At 40.9% G+C, this 24680-nt stretch overlaps 2 protein-coding genes across 8 annotated transcripts in view; one reads left to right on the forward strand and one right to left on the reverse strand.

Moving 5' to 3' along the window:
* noc2l (NOC2-like nucleolar associated transcriptional repressor) overlaps positions 1 to 24680 on the reverse strand; it is a 95771-nt gene that overhangs the window by 27506 nt on the left and 43585 nt on the right. The window lies entirely within an intron of this gene.
* klhl17 (kelch-like family member 17) lies at positions 704 to 23693 on the forward strand. 6 transcript variants are annotated; one of them, XM_037771372.1, is made up of 12 exons: positions 704 to 903; positions 5442 to 5706; positions 7415 to 7560; positions 7656 to 7877; positions 12704 to 12820; positions 14126 to 14357; positions 15638 to 15782; positions 16152 to 16319; positions 17602 to 17690; positions 17854 to 17927; positions 18058 to 18239; positions 21300 to 23693. In XM_037771372.1, exons 2-12 carry the CDS (start codon positions 5493 to 5495, stop codon positions 21526 to 21528), a joined length of 1818 nt encoding a protein of 605 aa, XP_037627300.1. In that variant the 5' UTR covers positions 704 to 903; positions 5442 to 5492; the 3' UTR covers positions 21529 to 23693. The 6 variants fall into 6 exon arrangements, with proteins under 6 accessions (XP_037627300.1, XP_037627303.1, XP_037627304.1 ...); XM_037771375.1 differs by having other exon boundaries at positions 705 to 903; positions 14126 to 14339; XM_037771376.1 differs by having other exon boundaries at positions 705 to 903; positions 7439 to 7560.

The raw sequence follows: 24680 nt of genomic DNA on the forward strand, positions 1-24680 counted from the left end.
AGATTTAAGGTAATAATTATAGTTAGAATAATTATAAATAATAATAATTATAGTTAAACAAATTTAGGAAAATTTAATTAGAGTATATGTATGGCTCAATAAGGAAGCTGGTTAATAATTAATAATTGACTTATTCAGAAGGGGTGGGATTAAATAAGTTTATACTTCTTCTCACTCCTTTTTGAACATGTAAATCAAGGCATCAAGTATTGACAATTTATTTTTCTTATGCTTTTCATTGTATGTAAATACTACTTCTTTCTGACTGTCCATTTGTCAGAATCAGAATCAGAATCAGAAAGGTGTTTATTGCCAGGTGTAAGAGGTATACACTAGGAATTTGCTTTGGTTTTGTTGGTGCAAGTTAAACAGTATAATAACAAAAGAATAGATAAAAAACGTTAGAATAAAATAAGAATAAAAAAATTGAATTTCTACCAATATACGATATACAAAATAAGCTATAAACAAAAATAAACATGATATAAACAGATGTTTGCCAGTGTTGGTATGATCATTATTTTTCTTTATTTTTCATTTTATTTTTTTGTATTCTACATGTTCGAAATAAAATTTGAAATGAAAAAAAATGAAATGAAAATGAAAGCATAATAATGTGGCATTATTAACACTTAAATGTATTTATTTATTTAAAAAAAAAAAAAAAAGTCGGCGAGCACGGGAACCTCGATAAATCCCTGTCAAACCTGTGCCTACAAGAGCCAGCAGTGTTTTGGTGTTTTGGTGCTGCACGTGAGTTTAAATGAAATGATCGGCTGTATTCACGAGATACAGACAGCAGATAAAGAGGTTTTTCTTTTTAGTTTATAGCCCGTTTAAGCCACAAAGCTGGGCAAGCTGACGAACAGGAAGAAATCTCTGCTGTCAGACCGACGGCTGCTGGTGAGTGTTGCTTTTAAATCCTTCCGTCTCTCAGAGCTAACGTTAGCTAACCCGGTTAGCTCATACATAATCAATAAACTATGACTTAAAAAGACGCTACTTTTATTTTATTTTAATAGTAGAATGATAAATGCACAGTTTTTAATACAATTATCACCTTCAGGAATATTATAAATCTGTTCATAAAGCGCTGCAGGGAGGACGGATTTCTGTAGGGCAACCCGGAAGTTAGCATCGCTCTGGTTTGGGGATTATAACAGAAAATAAAACTCTGTTGTGAAACAAACGTCTGTAAAATAATCTCCACAAATTAACACAACTGTTTTGATTCTTGAAATGTTAAATGCAACCGACTAGAGGTAAAAAGTTAACGTTAGGCTATAAAGAACTACAAAACGGTCGCATGAACGCGAGTAAACAACGAGGCGTGATGACGTTATGTAGTTTTTTAGCCACTTGTTAGCAACTGTCTTTTTAAGACACATTAAGGCTTCACAGTGGGGTATTTATTGGTGCAGAAACTCAATTTCACAAATCTATCAGAAAGAACACTGTTCACATGTTACTAACTAAATATCTAAAATTCCCCATAACTACTATACCCCAAAGCAAAAGAAATCCATTTTAAAATATTAAACAGTGTATCCATCCAGTGATTTGTTGCGACAACGATTTGGAATTGAAACCAATAACTGTGTATTTTGTGAAGATACTGAAACTTCTGCTCATTTATTTTTTCATTGTATGTATTCTGGAGCTTTATGGCTTCAGATATACATGACTGACTTTTCCCTAAAGTTCTCATCTGGAAAACTTCTCTCAAAAGGACATTGTTTATGGTGTTTATGGACTTGTCATGGACAATAACAAAAGATGACTTTCTGGTGGATAACATTCTCATTCTTGGAAAATTTTAATTTGCACAAATCCGAGTATATGAAAGTGAAACCTATAGGTTTAATGTGTTTCATTCTGAGTTTCTTTCTTACATAAAAGCCCTTAAAGTCATGAAAAACAAAAATGCTTTGAAACTTCTTAGTATAATAGAAGAATATTAATTACAGTTACAGCCCTATAGCCCTTAAAGGTCCCATATAATAAAAAAGTGAGATTTTCATTTTTTTTATTATTATAAAGCAGGCTTAAGTCCTATATAAATACTGTGAAAGTATCGAAACACTCAATCCACAGGGAAATACACACAGTCCGTATTCAGAAACTCTGCATTTGAAACAAGCTGTCAGGATTTCTGTCCATTTGTGATGTCACAAATACACAATATTTAGACCCTTAACACAATTTTAAACGTAAACATTCTAAATGTGTCCCAGTTTATTACTGGTTGCAGTGTATGTGAACGTCATCAGATGACAGGAAGTACACATGGACCCAAACTGTTGCCTAGCAACGCAATTCTGTTGCAATTCCGTCAAAATGCGCTAAAACGGAGCGTTTCAGACAGAGGGTGAATACAGGCATATTCAGGCTGACAGTATGAGGGGAAAAAAAGCTTTTTTTGAACATTACAGCATGTAAACATGTTCTAGTAGAAACACAAAATACAAGTATGAATTTGAAAATGAGCACAATATCGGACCTTTAATTTAATTTATTATTATTTTCATGTATAATTTTACATATTTTATCTCTTTTTGCTCTGCATGCACCTTATCCTTTTACTCTAATGCAATGATCTATGAGCCATGTTGTTTGTAAATTTGAATTTGTTCAATTAAAAAAAAAAAAAAAAAAACTCTTAATGAACATATGTGTTGTTAGCTGTATGTTTGATTTGGTGACCGGGCTAACCGAGGCGAGGGGCGGGTGTTCGGACTCTGACCAATCATGGCGCTTCTAAGTCAAACCCCTCCCTTCACACTCGCTTACATTAATATATCGAACGCACTTCCGGACTCTGACCAGACAAAAGGAGGCGCTTAAGGTCGTCCGTGTTTTGTCAAATAATAAACATTATAAACGTTTGACATTTGCGCTTTACAAATATAATCCAGTGTATTTATAACGTTAAACTATCGTCCCACGTTATAAAATCTAAAACAGCATAAACAGCCATGCTATTTTCATATTTCCACCTCCTTCATTTCCAGCTCCACCTTAAACAAAAACCATGTCAGCTTTCATGCAGCTTTTTTTTTTTTTTTTTTGCATTGACGTCAGCTGCATCCAGCAAGAAACACACAGAGGCTTTCTTCATATTTCCTATGCATTGAGTCAGAATATGGACAGATAGTCCAGACACACTGGTGCCAATTTTTAAATGCAATCTGACTGCGACAGCTGCTGATTTATATCTCCCATCACTGTGAGGAAGAAGCGACACTGCGTCCTAAAGGATAACCGCAACAACAACCACCACTGGTAAAAGAAATGACACATTCATTCTCTCAACCCCTTATTGCTGCTGCTGCTGGTGCTGCAGCAGCTGTGATTCAAAATAGATGGGAGTGGGGGTTGGGGGTTTCTTTCAAAAGCACATAAGGAGGCTGATATATGAATAGAAACATCCTTCTGGTTTGCAAAAGGGATTACAGTGCAAACAGCAAGATTGTGCATGTTTATATCAAGGAGTCTTTGCAAAGGTTTAAAGAGCCTGGGATGAACAGGACAAGTGCTTTTACTCTGTTAGTTCTCAACCTCCCTGTGTCTCCTCCATGTCTCAGTTTGCAACATCCTGTAAAGGGAATTACAGTGCAAACAGCAAGAATGTGCATGTTTATTTTATATCAAGGAGTCTTTGCCAAGGTTTAAAGAGCCTGGGATGATGAACAGGACAAGTGCTTTTACTCTGCTAGTTGTCTGCCTCTCAACCTCCCTGTGTCTCCATGTCTCAGTTTGCAGCATTGTCTCATGTTATTCCCCTGGGCAATGTGAGCAGATTGTTCCCCTCTCACACAGAGGAACATGGTTGGTGGGTGTTTTTGTGGTCCTTTGTGTTTTGGAAAAATGGGACCTGGTCGCTAGTCGCCAGGCAGCTGTGGGGTGACATTTGAGATGGTCCTCCTCCTCGGTGGGGACAGTGTAGTTAGTTGAAAGAGTGCCTCTGAGCAGATGACAACATAATTATGATGCATTTATATACTCAATAGAGAAAGAGAGAGACATGTGTAACTCAACTTTATCAGAATATGTTGTTGAGTTTCAGCCTTGAAACTGAAACTGATCAATATTCTTCATTGATGAGACTAATACGTTTGTGTTATTGTTACCCTCAAACATGAATAATGAATTTAAAATGAAAATTAAAGCATAGGACTGTCCTGAATAACATTTTTTTTTGGGCTTCGAAGCTTCGGTGAGAAATATTCGAAGCTTCGCGGCGCAGCGTTTCAGTGCCCGGGACCGTGTCGCTGCTGCACAACTGCACACAACAAACAGCGATATCCATCTGAGAATAATTCTTAATAATAATGTTGAATATGTAAGGGATAATGTACAGAGAGCCGGTCATTGTTGTGAAATAATCCCCGGAGCGGAGGGGTCTCTCGTCGCTCTGAAGGGGATTCTTTCACAACAATGACCCGCTAGCTGTACATTATCCTGCTTATTACACGGCTACTTATTTAAGAAATCAATATTTTGAAACAAAAACGGTCCGCCGGAGTCTGACATCAGAACTGCGCCCATAGCAACGGTCTGCTATACATAGCAACGGTCTGTTATAAAGAAATAACAGAACGCCCTGATTGACCAATCAGAATCGAGTATTCAACACAGCCGTGTATTAACAATAATGAATAATAATCATTCCTTATTTCATGGGCTAATAATGTAGAAACCCTCCATCATACCTGGCTTTATACCTTTCAAACCACTTAGCTTCTACTCATGCATCAAATTCAGTGTATTTGAGTGTAAATATTCTCTTCCTGAAGTCTGTGTTGTTTCTAATTTAGCTCCAGTCCGGTTTACCTCATCCGGTAGTTTGCCTTAGTGCATCCTAAATATTCATCAGACAACAACTTCTAAGCTGCACGGTGACGACGGTTATGCAACGCTCTGAAGTGCATTCTCCATCCGAGAGCAGGGCGGACGAGAGTACAGAGGAAAAGGCTAACTCGGGCTACATCCTCCTCTCCTCCCACCCTACCTACCGGAGGCTGCAGCTGGGGTGAGGTGGTTGTGTGGGGGGGCAATTAAACTCACTAGACAGGAGTCAAGACTGTCCAACAGATGAGAAGCCAGTTCCAGTTTAAGTCATAATGTCTGTCTCTTGACTCTCTATTGTCATAATGAGATTTAATCAGTCTTGACACTGAATGTCAAATAATCAGGCCATCCAACCTACTACTCTTTGTTATTGTACTGAGGTTTCCGTCATGCTGGTAGGCTTCCTGTCATCGCTGTCAGGATGGGTACTATTACAGAAACAGCAGGTACAATGATCGCTCAGGACACCTGTCATAACACCTGCCTCCCAGCAGATCAACTGAGCTCTCCCAGGTGCAACAAAAAAGTCATTTTTATAAGTTAAAGACATTGTTAGTTATTAACTGACTTGTTTTCTGCATGTTTTTCAGTTGCCCAGAGTGCGGCCCAGGCACGAGCCCGCGACCGCCACATCAGGCACCATGATGGAGGGGGGCATGCAGCTGCTCAACCGCGACGGCCACAGCATCTCGCACAACTCGAAGCGCCACTACCACGACTCCTTCGTGTCCATGAACAGGATGCGACAGCGCGGCCTGCTGTGCGACATCGTGCTCCATGTCTCCAACAAAGAAATCAAGGCGCACAAAGTGGTGCTGGCGTCCTGCAGCCCCTACTTCCACGCCATGTTTACCAGTAAGTTCAGTCCACATTGTCCAACTGTGCCTGTCTTTGCTTTGCTGTTTGCTTTTTGAAACTCGTGAGCTTGTGTTTACAACATGGGAAGTCGTGTACATGATATGTGTGGCGTTCAAGTGGTTACGTTGTTAGAACACCGCTGCTAAGCAAGTCTAGAAGCCACAGAGGCTAACAATTTAGCAAGCTAGCAAGTGGGTAACATAATGCAGGAAATGCAAAGGCATAATAAAAGATGAGGCCGTTGGGAATATCAACATTTTCCACAGACTTATTACAATATACAACTAAAATTACAATATATTCATTTACTATATGCCGTAAAAATGAACTTCCATGGCCTCTACCATTTCAGACAACGTCAACAAACACGTCACAACTCGTGAACAAGAGGGGGGCGTTCATATGGACTCTTCTCGTGAACACGGCAAATGCGAGCCCATTTTGAAGGCACCATTTATCCCTGAAATCCACGAAGCCCAGCATATTGCATGCACACTTTAAGCCCTGACATCATCAAACTGTGCATCATTTTTGCTCAGAGTTTGATGAAAACAAACAACAACTCGCGTGGGCAGTGAATGCCATCGCATCCCTTCAGCATCATCGCTTCCTTCCCCCGCTTCCTGTCTGGGGCACAGGTGGTCAGACAAGGTGTGTGTGCGAGTCTCACATTTCCGCCCGACGCTCAACCTTTGTGAGAGCACAATGTGTCTCCAGACGGTCAGTTGTCTCGCCTTCAGACTCAGCTGCTTGGCTTCCATCTCGGCTGACCCTGGTCACTAATTAGCTCATTTTAACGGAATCTGCAGATCTGTCGTGGTCATCCTAACAGCAGAATCACAGCTCTCCTGCAGGTATTGTGTACGTGATAATAAACATGGGATTTTTAGGTTGTAGCGGGCTCAGTTTTAAAGCTAGAGTGAAGATACTGGTATCATATGAAACTACAAAACCTAATGAATTTTGCGAGGAAAAACTGTCATGGCCATTTTCAAAGGGGTCCCTTGACCTCTGACCTCCAGATATGTGAATGTAAATGGGTTCTATGGGTACCCACGAGTCTCCCCTTTACAGACATGCCCACTTTATGATAATCACATGCAGTTTGGGGTCAAGTCATAGTCAAGTCAGCACACTGACACACTAACAGCTGTCGTTGCCTGTTGGGCTGCAGTTTGCCATGTTATGATTTGAGCATATCTTTTTATGCTAAATGCAGTACCTGTGAGGGTTTCTGGACAATATGTGTCATTGTTTTGTGTTGATAATTGATTTACAATCATAAATATATACATACATTTGCATAAAGTAGCATATTTGTCCACTCCCATGTTGATAAGAGTATTAAATACTTGACGAATCTCCCTTTAAGGTGCATTTGAACAAATACAAAATGTGAGATTAATTATTATTAAATATTTGAATCTATTGACAGCCTTACTTCTAAGTAATAAGAGATTTGACAGTTAATGTGCAGCATCCTCCTGACACAGAGTTCTGCAGGAACACCCACGTTGAGCAAGTCTGTGTAGAGATTCAAGAATTTAGCTCCACAACAGATTAAATGGACAGGAACAGATGAACTTTTGACTTTTGGCAGCATCGCTGTATACATTAGGAACTGCCATGTGTCAGCATGATTGAACAGGGAGGCAATTATATCAGCCGGAGTTTTTCTGGTTATAACTCAGGAAATATTTAACAGCGCTCGTTGTGTGCGGTCACGCAGATGAGATGTCGGAGAGCCGGCAGACCCACGTGACCCTTCATGACATCGACTGTCAGGCCTTGGAGCAGCTGGTCCAGTACGCCTACACAGCGGAGATTGTGGTCGGGGAAGGCAACGTGCAGGTAAGGGGCAAAATATTTCAGATTTATAGATAAGGAATGTTAATTTGACCCCATTCATCAAGTGTATGTCCACCTGTAATTTGCGCTCTTCCTAGACGTTGCTCCCAGCAGCCAGCCTGCTGCAGCTCAACGGGGTGCGGGACGCCTGCTGTAAGTTCCTCCTCAGCCAGCTGGACCCCTCCAACTGCCTGGGAATCCGAGGCTTCGCCGACACGCACTCCTGCAGCGACCTGCTCAAGTCGGCCCACAAGTATGTCCTGCAGCACTTTGTGGAGGTGTCCAAGACGGAGGAGTTCATGCTGCTGCCGCTGAAATCGGTAGGGGGCTATGCTTTTTTTTTTTTTCCTGTCTCCTGCTGTGTCTTCCGCCGACTGATGCTTTTAAAGGACGCTGTTTGAGCGGTGGCATATTCATAGTGGGAAACAGTTGTTGGTAGATCTGTCTGCTGGTAATTGCTTCCTCAGTTTTTCATTTGCTTATTATGAGATTTATCAGCGTTGTTATATTCAGTCACCATGGGGAACAAGGTAGGGTGCAACTAATTATTATTTTCATTGTCGATTAATCAGTTAATTATTCTCTTGATTAATCGATTAGTTGTTTGGTCTATAAAATGGTGAAAAATGTCGATCAGTGTTTCCCAAAGTCCAAGATGACGTCCTCAAATGTCTTGTTTTGTCCAAAGATAATCAGTTTACTGTCATAGAGGAGTAAAGAAAGCAGAAAATATTCACATTTAAGAAGCTTGAATCGGAGAATTTTGACTTTCTTTTCTTAAAAAAAAATACTCAAATCGATTATTAAAATATTTGCAGATTATTTTAATAGTTGACAACTAATTGATTAATCGTTGCAGCTCTTGAAATGGGTGTAAAAGTAGAATACTCCTGATCAGGCCAAGTCGCTGTTTACTTTGAGACAACTGGTGGAAGTCACATTACTGTAAACTATCATTCATTATGAATACATGACAGACAATTATTGACTTTTGGGTTCACAATTTGCTGTTCATTACACTTCATCGGCTCAACTTGATTGATCCACCCAATTTCTTAGAAATATGCCAAAGAAAACATCATAAATAAACATACAGTAACACGAAGAAGCAGTTGATTTAGTTCCTGCATTATGTTTCCTCACTAATATGAGCATCTCTGCCTGTGTATGTTTTTCACAGTAGAGGCTCCTGAAGCGAAGTGGCCACAAGCATGCCGTTGTGTTTTTAACATTCATTAGGACGACCTCTCTTCTTCCTCAGATAGCTGCATCAATCACTGTCTCTTGTGGTTTTGTCAGTCCACTGTGCCGCCACTTTCTCTGGCACGTCAACTTAGCCAGACTGTTCATCAGCAGTGGCAGCGCAGTGGCTCCTGTCCTGGAAGTGGTAATTAGGCAAAGCCAGTGACATTTTCCACAGCTGCTGCACCGTTTTTTTTTTTTTTTTTGTATATTATTTTTAATGACAAATTTTGATGACAACATATAAACCAAACAAAAATCAAAACCCAACCCAACACCCGGGGAGGAGTGATACAAATAACTAAGAGAAAATGATCTAAACCGCGCGTCAAGGACAAAACAAATGTGATTGTTAAATGCAAACCGTCCATAATGGGAGTATTCAAAAACAGAACAGAGAAAAGGAAAACAAAACAATCAATATATGAATACAAATGCTGTCAAACTGAGTCCAAATGTTGTAGAAATGGGCCCCAAGATTCTTCCCATTTATGTTGAGATTTTAAATTGTTAGTTTGCAATTTTCTTACTTCTCTGAGGTATCAACGAGGGTTTCATTTTTGGTTTACTCTGACCATTTTCAGCCAACGTTTTTGGAAATTTAGGTAATATTCAGGCTTTCTAAATCAGTATTCGCCATCAAGCGGGGCTGCTGTGGTTAGAAGGTTGCTAGTTTGATTCCCGGACAAGCAAGATGAATGGCCGAAGTGCCCTTTAGCAAGGCACACACCACCAATAAGGTTTTTCAATACACATGTGCTTGCTTGGCTCGATTCTATTTGACTCGGCACGTCAGCATTTCCATTACAACAGAGCTACCCGCTTGAAGGTGTGTGTGTGTAGAGGTCAAAGGAGCGTCTGTAAAACGATGGATAAACACATTTCATTTCCTGTGTTCTTCACAATAAAAGTCCCCTTGTTATTTTTGCTGCTGGAGACACAGGAGAAAAACTAAACATCAAACCACAGGTATTCAGTTAGAAGCTACAAAAGTACTGAGAGCTGAACACACGGGGACTTTTAAAAACGTCTCCTGAACAGAGTTGAGTCTCGCTCGCAATCTGCTCGCAACACACGCTTGTTTGAGGGGGAGAGGGGAGGGCCGCTGGGGATGGCCGTGGTCTGCGTGACGTCACCGCAACCCGCTTGAAGGCAGGTTGGGCGCACTTTGGCGGCATGGTTTGACTCGACGAGACCGAAAGTGCCAATGGAAAAGTGTCTTAGAGGGCTGCACAATCGAAATTTTATCGAAATCGCAACATGGCCCCACTGCAACTTTCAAATCGCAGGATGAGGAAGAAATCGCAATATTTGTTAAAGATGTGTGTCAAGATACCATTTTAAATTAAATACTGTCGTGCTGCAGAGATGTCCTGGTCTACACATCATATTCTACAGACTCTAGAAAACATCTTTGTTTGGTACAGATCCCTGCAAAAATCACACCATAATGTTTTCCAATGAAAATGAGAATAATGACGTAAAAATTATCATTCCCTCTAATATCGCAATATCTTTTTTAAATGGAAAGGCATAATAAATGAATATGAACTGGTGTCTGTTTCAAACAAATGCCTCATTCAGCCTCGCCAGGTGGCAATGACTTAAAGTTGCAGTGAAAAGAAGCATCACTTTCCTATTACTATCTCGCCTCTCTAAGGAACAAACCCCACTGCACTGAAGAGATTGCGCTTCACTCTCTCCGTCTGTGGCCTTCAAAGCCCTGAGTCTGTGTGGGCAGCCCTGTCCATTAAAACAGTGAAAGTTAAGCTGCATAAAGGCAGATTAAAAATAGACCATTTTCTTGTCTTTGTTTCTCTCTATTTCCTTTGGCTCAGCATCCCGTTCCGTCTGCAGCTGCTCTGTTCTGTGTGTCCGTCATAAATCTGCATCAGATCTGGATTCATGTACTAGCTGCTCTGAAGGACTCTGAGCTCACTGAGCTGTGAAATATGCCCCATATTTCTTCCCATGTCCTGTGAAGGAAGTGGCAAGGCATGGCAGAGTTGTGACTAGTCTGCTGCTTCGCTGATGTAGCGTCACATGCATGACATTATAAAGACAACGAAGGATTGGATGCATCCTAATTACTGTGTGTAAAGACATCTTGACACAGCCATTCACACATCCCTCATTCCCGCTGCCATACTACACGGACACTTAATACACTCGTTAATGTGATGCAGTGTGCACATGCAGAGGTAAGGGAGACTGCAGGGCGGGGCAGTAGCAGCAGTAGCAGCAGTAGCAGCAGTAGCAGCAGTAGCAGTATTTCTCTGTGTGACTGTGGATTAGTGCAGGCTGTTCCTGGGAGGCTGATAACTGTTGCCCTGATCTGGCCGGCAAGACAGCTGCAGCAGCTGGCTTCTCTGGCCCCACCCAGCCCCGCCAGCTCTGGGCTGATCTGGGAACAGTGCCAGCCAGCCACTCAGACTGCAGCACTCGTTGTGCCACACACACACACACACAGTGGTAACTTAAATATATCACAGCACTACTACACACACAGATGCTGACCTTAACAAAAAAACACAAATATTTGTGGGTGAATGTTAAAATGGCGCCTGAAATGATTGCTTTATATTGAGTTGAGTGATGTTGTTTGATGAGTCAGACAAAACAGAGCGCTGTCCACCCCTTTAAATATCAGTCTGGATTAAGTTACAGCTGCATAATTAATCGGATATTAATATTAATCACGATTTTAGCTTCCCACAATTAAATGAACATGACCGACTGCGATATTGACGTTTAAAATGCGCGGTCCGCTCATAGAAAACTCTGCTGCATAAATCAAGCGCTTCCTAAACTAACAGCCAACCACCAGTTGGCGATCCAGATGTTTTAGCTTCACTTTTGGGGATAGATATTATCTATACAACCAATGTGTTTATGATTAAATTGAGAGCATAACATTGTTTATCTAGCCTCTTAATGTTGCTAATTTTGCTCTCAAAGTGCACCAGATTGATGCATTTAACTTTAAAATGTAGCTAGCAAAAAAATAAGGTGAATATTCCTCTATTTTTTCATATTGCAGAAAAAAAATATTGCAATGTCAGTTTTTTCCAACATCATGCAGCACTAATTTGCACATTATCAGGAATGTAGCACAGCATGGAAGTGAAAGCAGTGCTATGTTTATATTAATGTGAAAGAGCAATAAGAAAATATGTTGTCGTTAAAACCAATGAATAATCGTGATCTCAATATAGATCAAAAACAATCGTGATTATCATTTTGGCCATAATCGTGCAGCCCTAGATTAAGTACAACAAATCAAAGGAGAGCGAAGAGAGGCAACAGTTCAGCAGACGAACTGGGCGTTACAGTAGCCATACTACCATACTGTTTAGTATGCCAGAAAACGATTTAGTATGTCCTAATACATAGTATATCACAAATGCAGTGTGTCAAAAATACCAGGATGTCCTACGACATCCGGTCGCATTTTGCAGTATGCAAGCCAGCATGCTTTTCTGGCTATTCTGACCCACAATCCTCTGCACAGCGGATATATGAGCAAGAGGGTCAAGACGTAATGTTATCATGAAGTTGTACAGTATGTCCCAATTGTATGCATACTGCATGCAACAGTACATACTTTGTAAGGGCAGCTGCAGCATGTGCTACTGTAAAAGTAAAAATATGCAATTTGAAACAGAGGCAAAGTGAGGTACAATGTGCAGGAACTAGTACGGTCTTTCTCTTTGCCAACGCAATTTACTTCCTGTGTCGACATGTTTTTGTTCAGGGAGCTTTTAATGCTTCTTCTACAAGTGCTTTTCTGATGGTCACGGTTGAATCAAAGTTTAAAACTGTTTGAGTTTGAATTTGAGGAAGTTGCTCTTGTAAATGATGATATGAAATGTCTCTGCCTATCTGCTCTGTCGGGTCCAACCAGGTGCTGGATTTGATCTCCAGCGACAACCTCAACGTGCCATCTGAAGAGGAAGTGTACCGCGCCGTGTTGAGCTGGGTGAAACATGACATAGATGGACGCAGGCAACATGTACCTTGGGTACGTCTTTCTTAACTTATCTTATTTCTCAACACATAACGGGCCTGGTGCAAGAACATTCTTGTATTCTTGTCTTAACTTTCTCTTACATTTTTTCGTACCGCGAGCCCGTACAGGTGCGCCACGTCAGTTTCAGTTAATGTTCCTAACTTCAGATAATTGTGTAAATGATCTGCGTGAACATGGTGAATAGAGCTGTGTATTGGCAATAATCTGGCGATACGATACGTATCATGATACAGGGGTTACGATTCAATATATTGCGATGTATTGCGATTTTTAAAATCTGTTTTCAGAAAACTGTCATAGTTTAAAGAACACACCACCATATGCATAAAATCTGAGTAAAGAAAAGTTGACTTTTTATGCAAGCAGAACAGTAGGATCTGCATTTGCATTCATCCCTGTAACATCCAACATCATAGCACTACTTTGAGAGGACACATACACTGAGAGGACGCATCTCTTTGCCAGTGAAATAAAGTATTGACGGAGTTCATCTTTGCATGCAAACTACTAATTAAATATTGATACAGTATCACAAAACATAATATTGCGATATTCAATATTTTTTTTTAATTTTCTTACACCCGTATTGGTGAATGCCACCTGTGCGTAAATGAACGAACGTACATGAGAATTGTGAATTAGCGTAATTAATACCGCAATGATACCATATAAGGCTACAGTACGTGTCCTGCACCATTCATCTGTCTTTGCCAATATATCAGCACGTTGTCTTCCAAAAGAAGTAAATCAGCCATGACCCGCCTGGTTACACTTCCTGTTGACCCTATTATATACTGAGACAAATTAACCTTAAATTAGTGCACAACTTAAGTCGTTTTGCAGTTTGAGACGTTCATATTGATATTGAAGTGTTATACAAACAGCATCAATGGCTAATTTAAACTAATGATGTTATCGTTGGGCGATATGAATACATTTATTATTATATTATAATTCAAATTGCAGAGTCAAACAGGATAATGTCAACCTAATTATGAAGTGTAATTTATATAGGACTTTCAAACTCAAAATTGCTTCAATGTAATGAAATATACAATCCATCAAATTGCACCACTCGTAAATTGTGTTCGTACCTAAGAGAAAATTCAAAATACGAGAAGATTGGTGAATGTGACAAGTTCTCCTAAATCACTCATACGAGCCACTTAAGAACAAATCTGTTCGTACGAGGGGTTCTTGTACGAGGCCCAATGTTTTTTTAGTTTGACTTTAAAAAAAACAAAAAAAACTCTCCTGACCCTAACTCCCCACCCACCATCTCTCCGCCTCCGTTAGCTGATGAAGTGCGTGCGGCTGCCGCTGCTGAGGCGAGACTTTCTGATGAGCAACGTGGACACGGAGCTGCTGGTGCGGCACCACTCGGAGTGCAAGGACCTCCTGATCGAGGCTCTCAAGTACCACCTGATGCCCGAGCAGAGGGGAGTCCTCAGCAACAGCCGGACGCGCCCGCGACGCTGTGAGGGCGCCAGCCCCGTGCTCTTCGCCGTTGGTCAGTGTGCCCCTGAAGGTACCCATTAGGGTACACTTAGGCCACACTTCAATTAACTTTAGCTTCTGACGTCACTGCAAACATCTGCATTTCTACAGCTGGGAGATAAAAATACTGACATCATTTAGGGCTGTCAAAGTTAACGCGATAACGTCTTAATGCAAATTAGTTTTAACGCCACTAATTTCTCTAACACATTAACGCAACTTGCAATTTTTAGGTTGTAGCGGGCTCAGTTTTAAAGCTACAGTGAAGATACTGGTATATCATATTAAACTAGAAAAACTAATGAAAAACTGTCATGGGCATTTTCAAAGGGGTCCCTTGACCTCTGACCTCCAGATATGTGAGGGAAAATGGGTTCTATGGGTACCCACGAGTCTCCCCTTTACAGACATGCCCACTTTATGATAATCACATGCAGTTTGGGGCAAGTCATAGTCAAGTCAGCACACTGACACACTGACAGCTGTTGTTTCCTGTTGGGCTGCAGTTTGCCATGTTATGATTTGAGCATATTTTTTATGCTAAATGCAGTACCTGTGAGGGTTTCTGGACAATATCTGTCATTGTTAGTTGATTTCCAATAATAAATATATACATACATTTGCATAAAGAAAACATATTTGTCCACTCCCATGTTGATAAGAGTATTAAACACTTGACAAATCTCCCTTAAAGGTACATTTTGAACGAATAATCACGATTAACTATGGACAATCATGCGATTAATCGCGATTAAATATTTTAATCAATTGACAGCCCTAATATAATTATATGAGACGAGATATTGTCTGCATTTGTCTTGCATTCAGTAAAGTGAAACATTTGTTTGAACTCCTGCTTGGACTGTTAAAGCTGAATGAAATTAACAATGAATGCCATTTCCTGGATTTCTATTTGATCCAGATCAGTATTGGTTTCTTTTATTTAGAGATCATATAACTCTCCTTTAGTTTTGTATAGTTTAAAATAAAATATTGTGATATGTAATTTAGTTAATGTTTTGTTGCTAATGCCTTGCACGGCTCCACATCTCTAAACTAAACCATATAAATACAACTACAGGTCGTTGTTTGGTCTTAAACCTAAAAACTAAGCCATTAGTGAAGACTGTAACTGGATCCCGCACTGAATCCAGGAGTGAACCCGGCAACTTGGAAAAATTCCTCTGAAACCCTGGCCAAAACCACCGTGTTCTTTTATAATATTAGATTTTCATATTTACTTTACAGTTTGACGTCAAAGCATTTTTCTCACCATATTGTGTGTTTGTGTGTGTGTGTGTGTGTGTGCAGGTGGCGGCAGCCTGTTTGCCATCCACGGAGACTGCGAGGCGTACGACACTAGGACTGATCGCTGGCACATGGTGGCGTCCATGTCCACTCGGCGGGCACGGGTGGGCGTGGCGGCCATCGGGAACAGACTTTATGCCGTTGGAGGGTGAGCGATGAGAACTATAGAGTTGACCTTTGATGCAAAACTAGTTGACCCACCATCTCGTCTCTTACTCAATCACTACGTTGTATGATGTGAACTTAACCTGACTTTTATAAAGAGGGAACTCTGGCAGACGGAATATGTGGACGATTTACATAAAGTAAAATAATCCTGAGGGATGGTTATGCAAAAAATAACGGCTTCATCCCTGTGCCCCTGATAAGCTGTTAAGAGCTTCCCTGTAATGTAAATGTATGTAAAAGGCCTCTTTAACTTAACTCTTTTACTGTTGCCATTTATTGCATTTTTTTTCAGAGGTAATTTAATCATCAAAAAGCCTTTTTTGATTAATCTATATCCACGTCTCCTCAGGTACGATGGCACCTCAGACCTCGCAACCGTGGAGTCCTACGACCCTATCACTAACTCCTGGCAACCGGAGGTTTCCATGGGGACACGGCGGAGCTGTTTGGGTGTAGCGGTCCTGCATGGCCTGCTATATGCTGCTGGAGGTTATGATGGAGCTTCCTGCCTCAATAGGTACGCACAGACTAACTGTTGGTGACGAACGCTGAACATCCTGATACTCAGATCAGATACTTTTAAGCTTCATTTACTACATTGTTGTATCTTATTGCTGCTTTTTTGTTTGTCATGATGCTGTTTTCTAGGCCAAAGCTGTGTCTCAATCCGGATAGTTCCGTTAGTACACTGTGCACACTGTGTACTTACTTGTGTAGGGCATGAATTTCGACAGGGTACTGTTGTCTCAAATCGCACACGACTGTTGTGCACTCACTGGAAACTCGGTAAATCCGCTTGTGATTGTCAGCCACGGACATCACGCCGTATCGGCAGAAATTCAATTCAGAAGGATAAATGAACCCAATAATGGCTTCTATCCGACTACAGTACAGTGGTACATAGTGAAAAAAACACATGTATAACTTAAATTTATATAGTTTAGTGTTCACCATTAAAATCGCAACTGCTGCAGCTTCCTCGCCCGCCATTTTCACAAGTTTGAAATAGGCTGGTGGCCTCTCCCCTTCCGTTACGTAGCAAAGAAGGCGACCGTTGAGGGTGAGAAATGTCCAGCGTTCCACACTCAACGTTTTGACTGTTTTGAGTACAACATCCGGGTACATACAGAGCACTGCATTCTGCCATACTTCTCAGTGTGAACGCACTTCTGCACTCAAAATAGTAAGTGTAAGTACGCAAATTGAGACACAGCATCGGTCTAGTGCGACCAGGTGTCCCACTTTACGAGGGACTGCACAGCATTTTTATCCCTTGTCCCACATATTGGGACGATGTCACACAGTTTTATTAGCTCTAGTTTTCAAGAGTCAAACCACTGCAGGACAGACGCTTTTCTAAATTCTGGCTTTTATCCAATTGGCTGTGAAGAAAGCAGGGAAGGCTGTCATCATGGCACTGTGTTTACTGTCAATCAAACTGCGCACACGTGGGTCAAGTGCATGTGCAACATTTCACCGTCTTCGCTACGTTACGCCCAACGGGGAAACATTGCGTGTCACCGCAAAAGTCACAAGCTGTGCAGATTTAGGCGGAATATGATGGAAACTACCACAAAGAAAAGGAAGAGCAGCTACAACAAAGACTGTGAAACTACTTATAAGTGGGTGGGTGAAGGTGGAGGGCGATTCTCAGAGGTTTTTGCAGAAACGTGCGGCTCAAAAACAGATGTGCCGATCTACGGATGCATTCGGGCAAAGCATAGAGACGTTTATCTAAATAGGGCGGCCTCTCAGTGTCACTACAGCGAATACAAGTAAGTCTTGTTCTCCTCTTTCAGTGCAGAGCGTTACGACCCTCTGACCAGTACATGGACCTCGATTGCTGCCATGAGCACCCGTAGGAGATACGTCCGGGTAGCAACTCTGGGTAGGAACTTGCCAGTAATCCTCATATCATGAACATGCTGTTCTACTGTGTGTTTATGTTTCACTGTCTGCATTTTAATGTCTGATATCAAGAGGGAGTTACTACCTTGGTATTCGACTGCTAATATTTACATTCTGAGCGTTTACTCCCTTTTCCCTTCCAGATGGCAGCTTGTATGCAGTGGGAGGTTATGACAGCTCCTCACATCTCGCAACAGTGGAGAAATATGACCCGCAGGTAAACGGCATGCTGTTCAGTTTATCATCAAAGTGTCTGTTGCCGGGATCGACTTGAATGTGGAGACAAAACACTACGGATGTGTCTGTGAACATGTGACCGACGCTCAGTGTCTTGCTGTAATGAACAGAGCAACACGTGGACAGCGATCGCCAACATGCTGAGTCGGCGCAGCAGTGCCGGGGTGGCCGTGCTGGACGGCATGCTGTATGTCGCCGGGGGCAACGACGGCACCAGCTGCCTGAACTCTGTGGAGCGGTTCAACCCCAAGGCCAACACCTGGGAGGGAGTGGCCGCTATGAACATACGAAGGTTAGCCTGCACCCAGCACTCATATTAATAACAGGGTGATTATATTAAACTAAAACTAGAACTAAAATGAAAATAAGCAGTGAAAGCAAACTGAAACTAAACAAAAACTATATCCTTTAAGAAAAACTAAACTGAAACGATATTGCCAGTTTATAAAACTTATAAAAATAAAATAAAAAGAAACGTAAATTAATTTTAGTTTTAGTTTTTGAACTACATCACTACCGAAAAAGGAGACCGTAGGAATTTCTGTCAAATCTGGTGACACTGAAGCACAGAAATTGAACGGACTTGACCTTCCGGGAGATGGCGCTTTGCCGCAAAAAGTAGCACAAAGGCCTTTACACACCGGAACCGGTTGAGTTGCACCTTTATTTATAAAACAACCACACGGAGGCTCCATAGTCCGAACAGGACGGCAAACTTTATTACTCCTTTCAACCTTGACAAAGGCAGCGCAGACCAGATCCACTACTTCCATTCTTACCTTTCACAATAAAGGCTCTAGACATATAATAATAGATATATATTTTTGTGTCGCTTATTCGTCACGCCCCAGGTGTGTAACGGCCTGCAAACATTAAACATTATGGCCATTCCTACACAGTTCTCCAACCATGTATTTTGTAAGTATTCATAGCTACTTCTGAGACATTATAGCTGGCCCTAACAAAAACACACTAAAACTAAATATATAAAATCTAAACCTTTCTGGAAAAACTGGAACTGCAAAAACTAAAATTAAATTGGAAAGTCAAAACTAAAATAAAATAAAAACTAATTGGAAATTCAAAACTATTATAACCGTGATTAGTACAAACAGACTGGTCAAGTCCAGGTCCAGTGACAAAAGAAGTATGTCTTTCAAAACAGTCATAGTATGATTAGGAAAGAAGTGAAATCAGCTCTACCAACCGTGAACAATGTGGCGAATACAAAATATGTAACTGTCGTAAGTCACTTTAAACATGAGAGAGTAAAACTGCATCGGAAACACAAGCTCTGCAGAGATAAATGTTTGACCTGGAAGATCAGGGACGAGAGCCACCAGAGCAAGAGAGGAAGCAGCTTGCAGCCAAATGTATTCCTTACTATAATATCACAAAGCTAGAGATGCCGTTTACTAAGTTTAAATACCTAAGAAAATGAGCAGGCCCCATTTCAGTACCACATACGTGAAATATGTTCGTAGCTATACCTACAAAAAGTAATGCGCTGTAATTTGTATAAATCCCACAAAATCAATTTGTATGTAATTCACGTAATCGTGAAGTATAAAAAGCAACAAACGCAGCGTACGGTTAAAAAACATCAGACTTTCGCCCAGGAGACTGATGTTTGTGACCTGTATGAAACCAGAAGTCAATGTTGATTTATTTGTCACGTAACATCCGTAATTAAATTACGCCACTTTGGGAGTAATTTTAACCAAAACCACCATATTTTCCTAAACCTAACTAAGTAGTTTTGTTGCCTAAAACTAGGCTGTTTCCTGTGAAGACGGAAGTTTATTTTGAAAAAGACAGGAGCAGTAATTGACACGTGCGTCACGTATTTATGGACATTCGTAGGAAAACGCACGGAAAAACATTTCGTAAGATATCATACCAACAGTTGTATGAGGATACGTTTTACAGTTACATTACTCATTTCAAGACTGCTTTATTTTGATCAGTAAAAAGATACTGTAGAGTAGAGAGAGAGAGAGAGAGAGAGGGAAAAGACGGGAGAGGAGACGACATTATGACAAAGGACCTGGGATGGATCCAGGGAATGTAATTAGATGAGACACACCTTAGCCAACTGATCCACCGGGAGGACCCAGTTCTACTATTCCAATGGCGCAGGTTCAGCTCACAGTAATGAAATAATGAAATAATGAAATGCATTGGCCTCAAATGCACTCAACATTTTTGTTAAGGCCTCCCAGCTTCCTTTTAGGCTTCTTAACTTAGCCATCCTGTTTTGTGAAAACACTGTGGTAGCCCCTAGTTTTGCCTTAAACTAAGTAGAAGATAAAATCTCTTTTGAAAGAACAAACCTGTCTGTATGGAGCTTGTCAATCGGGAACCCCTGCTGCGATTATTTTTGCTCTGTGGAAAGTCTTTACTCTTGAAGGCGTAGGATTTGGGGCATTTGGATGTCTTTCTTACTGCCTAAATCTTCTCAAGGCATAAACATCAAGTGACCTATTTTTAGTCGGCTCTTTCTGATTTCTTAGGAGATAAAACTTGTCCTGTGGGTGATTATCAAAGCAGGCGAGCATGCACACACTCGCAGCATTGTATCGATACAAGATCGGCATCAGAGAGGGAGAATTAGAGATGTAGCCGTCTTGGATTTGAGGACGCATCAGCAGATTCGCTTGTTCCCCTGGGCCCTACACGCACAGTCGGTGTACTGTAGGAGCAGGGAAACCTGACAACAGTTGACTACGCAGCCCCATGAATAACCCATGTGTTAATCAGCTGTGTGGCTTTGAGTGCTTTTCTTATCCAGTTGCTGAGAGGCTCCATTTACACGGTCCAAAACATCGCACTGTATTGACCACTAATCTATCACTGTCTATCGGCAATATGAAAATACTGTAGAATAATCATCTTGGCCAAAATACTTTCACTATATCATCGTGATAATGTCTGGAACTTGTGAAAATTAACACTCAAAACATTTTTCGGACTAAATCAAATTTGATTGCAGAAAAAGATCTGTTGTCTCTTTTTATTGCCCCAACAAACCATTAAAGCTGCAGTAGGCAGAATATGTTTGGTATCATTGGGCTACAATTTTGGCACTTTTTAAAATTTTGTGTGGCACAAAAGGAACTCACCAATGTTTTCATTATTAGTTACATTATTATTTACTATAAGCGCAATTTTTAAATTAAAATATATCACTTATTGTCCCATCTAGGGCTGTTGCAATGTCCGCAATATTGCAATACCACGCTTTTGGCAAGCCAGCCGCAGGGGATGGAAAGCAACCGCTATGTTATAAATATGGCGGTACAATACAAGTAGAATTTATTTACTAAATTAGATTTATTTTCTCTCCGTCCAGGAGCACCCATGACCTGGTGGCGATGGACGGCTGGTTATACGCAGTTGGAGGCAACGACGGCAGCTCCAGTCTCAACTCCATCGAGAAGTACAACCCGCGCAGCAACAAATGGGTGGCGGCATCCTGCATGTTCACGCGGCGCAGCAGCGTTGGCGTGGCCGTGTTGGAGCTGCTGAACTTCCCGCCGCCCTCCTCACCCACCCTCTCGGTTTCCTCCACAAGCCTTTGACACGGGGTCACCGCTTGGCTGACCTCAGCCTCTGCTGCTACGGCCCAGGCTGGCTCTGGGAAGAGACGCAACTGCTCGGTTTGAGGAGGACGGGAGGAGGACAGGTAAAAAGGGTGGAGGGGGGAGAAGAGAAGGAAGGAAGGTGTGGATAAGGCTCCTGGCTTCGTTAATATACAGTACCCTTCAGAATTAGTGACACTCTTGGTTTAAAAAAAAAATGTAAAACATAATGTAAAAATTGAGGCAAGTAAAAAAAAGTTGTTAATGTGCAGCACCCTGTAATCTCTAAAGACATGTTCCACACCAACTATAAATCACAAGAACCACATGATTCCCACCAAGATTCTTTTTCAATTTTAGGGTCAAACCAATCTGGCCTTTACCAAGTAAAACTTTACCAAGTTTGCCATTAATCCTGGACTGCACTGTATCTGGTCTGGATGCCTTTAAACGCCGCTGTACAGCTCTACCAGCTCTCACTCTCTTCATGAATACAAAGATGTTCCTGGATGTGTTAACAACGACCGATCTTTCCTCGAGCTCCTCTATCCCCCCTCCCCCACCGCTCCAGTGTTTGACACACTCATCGTGAAACGTGGTGGACACTTAATTCTGTCATGTGCGATGTAAATGTTTTTGGTTTGATGTTGTCGTCCTCTGCAATATTTTTTCTTTTGATGTCAGGATTTTTTGCAATAATGTACAAAAAAATACCCGAATGATTTTACTTTTGGAATGTAGCTTTTGACTGGGTATACCGTGCATGTTTACGTATTGGCATTGACTCCCAACAGGAGGATAAAATGTTGTAGTGCTGCTATGCCACGCTAGGTGGCAGTAACAGGCAATGTTATAAACCCTTCCCACACTGCAAAGACAGCATGGACACAGAGAGAAGTGAGGCCCTCAGAACTGTATACGAGTTTAGATCTTTTTTTTTTTATATAAACACAGAGAGAAGAATTATGTTGAACTATATGTATTTATAAAAATGATAATATATTCTGTTTTAAAGATGCTTAGAGAAGGAAACAGATCAGAACCTATGCCTATTTAAGAGTGTTTTTAATATATTTATTCAGGTGTGTGATGTGCATATCGTCAATAGAAATGACAAAGAGAATGTCTAAGTGTGAGAGAGGTTTGGTTTGTGTGCATTTGGAGTTGGTTAAGAGAGATTGTTGCATTTTGATATGCAGCATTTCATTTACATTTCTTAATGTTTCTTCACTGCCACGAGCATGATCTCACATGAAACCTTATGTCCGCTACATTTGTGCAAAAGGCTTTTAGATGCTCGCAAACATATTGACCAGTCAAAGAAGAGGCCTCTATATTGTCTTAAATCCTACACTTGTCAATTATTTTTAAGGATAAAATCCTTGGGACACAGTTAAAGATGACATTAAAGTTTACCTACTGTATACCAACACTTGACACTAATATGAGTAACGCTGTTGACACTTGGTGCTGTCATATTTCCTTCCATACATAATCAAGTGTGGTGTCTTGTTATATTACCTCATTGTTGAAATGGATCCAACTCTGTTGCAACAAAGTTGAACTAGAGAAACAACTGTATAATTAACTACAAATACACTGGCTATAGCATGTGTAGTAGGTGACTCGAGAGTGTCACCGCTGAACTTGCATTGTCTAAAATAAATGGATTACTTTGAGTCTTCTTGACTCAGTTGATACCCGGGTTCAGTTCAGATCATGTGTAGCGCAGTGATACTATTCCAAACTTCTGAGAAGTTGCCTTTTTTTTTTTTTTTCTTCCTTTTTTTTTGAAGGATTTTGTTGATCCGGTTCCGTTTATCTATAACTACCTTTCATTTTGTTCGAGCGGACCCAGTAGAATAGGGGCTGTGATGGTCTTATGGAGATGCTGTTATTCCGTGAAGTCGCTGTGAGTAAGGGCCAGACTTTTTAAGAGAAAGGCGCACAAAAACCACATAAGACTTTGGCCTCCATTCTGCTGATCGAAACTGTAAATACAAAATCCATTTGTGCAATTTCAAAGTGACTGTAGCTTTTTTTTTTTTGTTCAATGTGGTGATAATTGTTAATTTATTATATGTTTGTTATTTATGAGGAACTTTAAAATATTGAATTTTGCACTATTGCGAAATGGAGCAATACACTGTAAAAAAAAAAAAAAATGAAATAAAGATGTTTTCAGATGTGATAACTGCCTTGACGAGTTTGAACACATGTACACACGCTGGGTGAGACACGAAATGTAAAACCTATCCTGCAGGTTTTATGCCTGCATCTGCAAAAGCGTCTCACTGTGCTCACTATAAGTCACTCTGGATCAGAGAAGCAGCTAAATGCCCAATGAAAACACACACAAACACATTTAATGTTGTGTTGCTAGCACTGTTTGTTGCTAGGCTCACTATACACTGTTGCTTGGTACCTTCCCAACATACTCCTCTTTCATAGTGATCCAAGCAGACAGCTGAACACTCTCACTTTACCCTTCTTGACCTCAGTCACATGGCATTCACACCTGTGGCTGCCTCTGCACACACTCTAACCTATCAACTCCCACTCTCCCCCAACACATAGAAACACAGGCCAAATATACACAATGCAAAACACCTACGGCTTTGAATGGGAAGCACACAGAACCGGTTTAACAGTAGTTTTTGAGGAAGCATGGGAAGACACATCTGTGCATGTTTGTGTTTGGGGCTTTGCTATACTTGGTGGTGTTTGATTGCAAAAACAAAAGCATTGCAAATACTGAAAATGATTTACATTCTTCGATCTTTGTTGTTTGTCTTTCGATGTTGTCAAAGTTTAAGATTTTCAGAGTTCTAAAGGATTAGTTTGACATTTTGGGGAAATAATATGCTTATTGGTTTTCTTGCTAAGAATTAGATGACGAGATTGACACTGCTGTGTGTAGGATAAATATGAAGTTACAGCCAATTAGCTTAGTGTTTGCATAAATGCTGGAAACGGGGGGAAACAGCTAGCCTGGCTTTGTCTGAGAGTAATAAAATCCACCCACTGACACCTTTAAAGCTCAACAAGGTTGCTAGTTGTAGCCATAGACTGTAACTACAGTATATAAGAAGTAGACGTAGCCACCGTGACACCACCCATTGGTTTGCAGACTGCCGTTTTGAAGCCTTGAG

Source organism: Sebastes umbrosus, chromosome 6, assembly GCF_015220745.1.
Source record: "Sebastes umbrosus isolate fSebUmb1 chromosome 6, fSebUmb1.pri, whole genome shotgun sequence".
Lineage (NCBI taxonomy): Eukaryota > Metazoa > Chordata > Actinopteri > Perciformes > Sebastidae > Sebastes > Sebastes umbrosus.

Bases quoted from the DNA above. Each gene is read 5' to 3' on its own strand.
- klhl17 (XM_037771372.1), top strand. From the start codon at position 5,493: ATGATGGAGGGGGGCATGCAGCTGCTCAACCGCGACGGCCACAGCATC. The intron at 14,358-15,637 runs GTACCCATTAGG...GTGTGTGTGCAG, and splicing joins TGGTCAGTGTGCCCCTGAAG to GTGGCGGCAGCCTGTTTGCC. The intron at 17,928-18,057 runs GTAAACGGCATG...TGTAATGAACAG, and splicing joins TGGAGAAATATGACCCGCAG to AGCAACACGTGGACAGCGAT.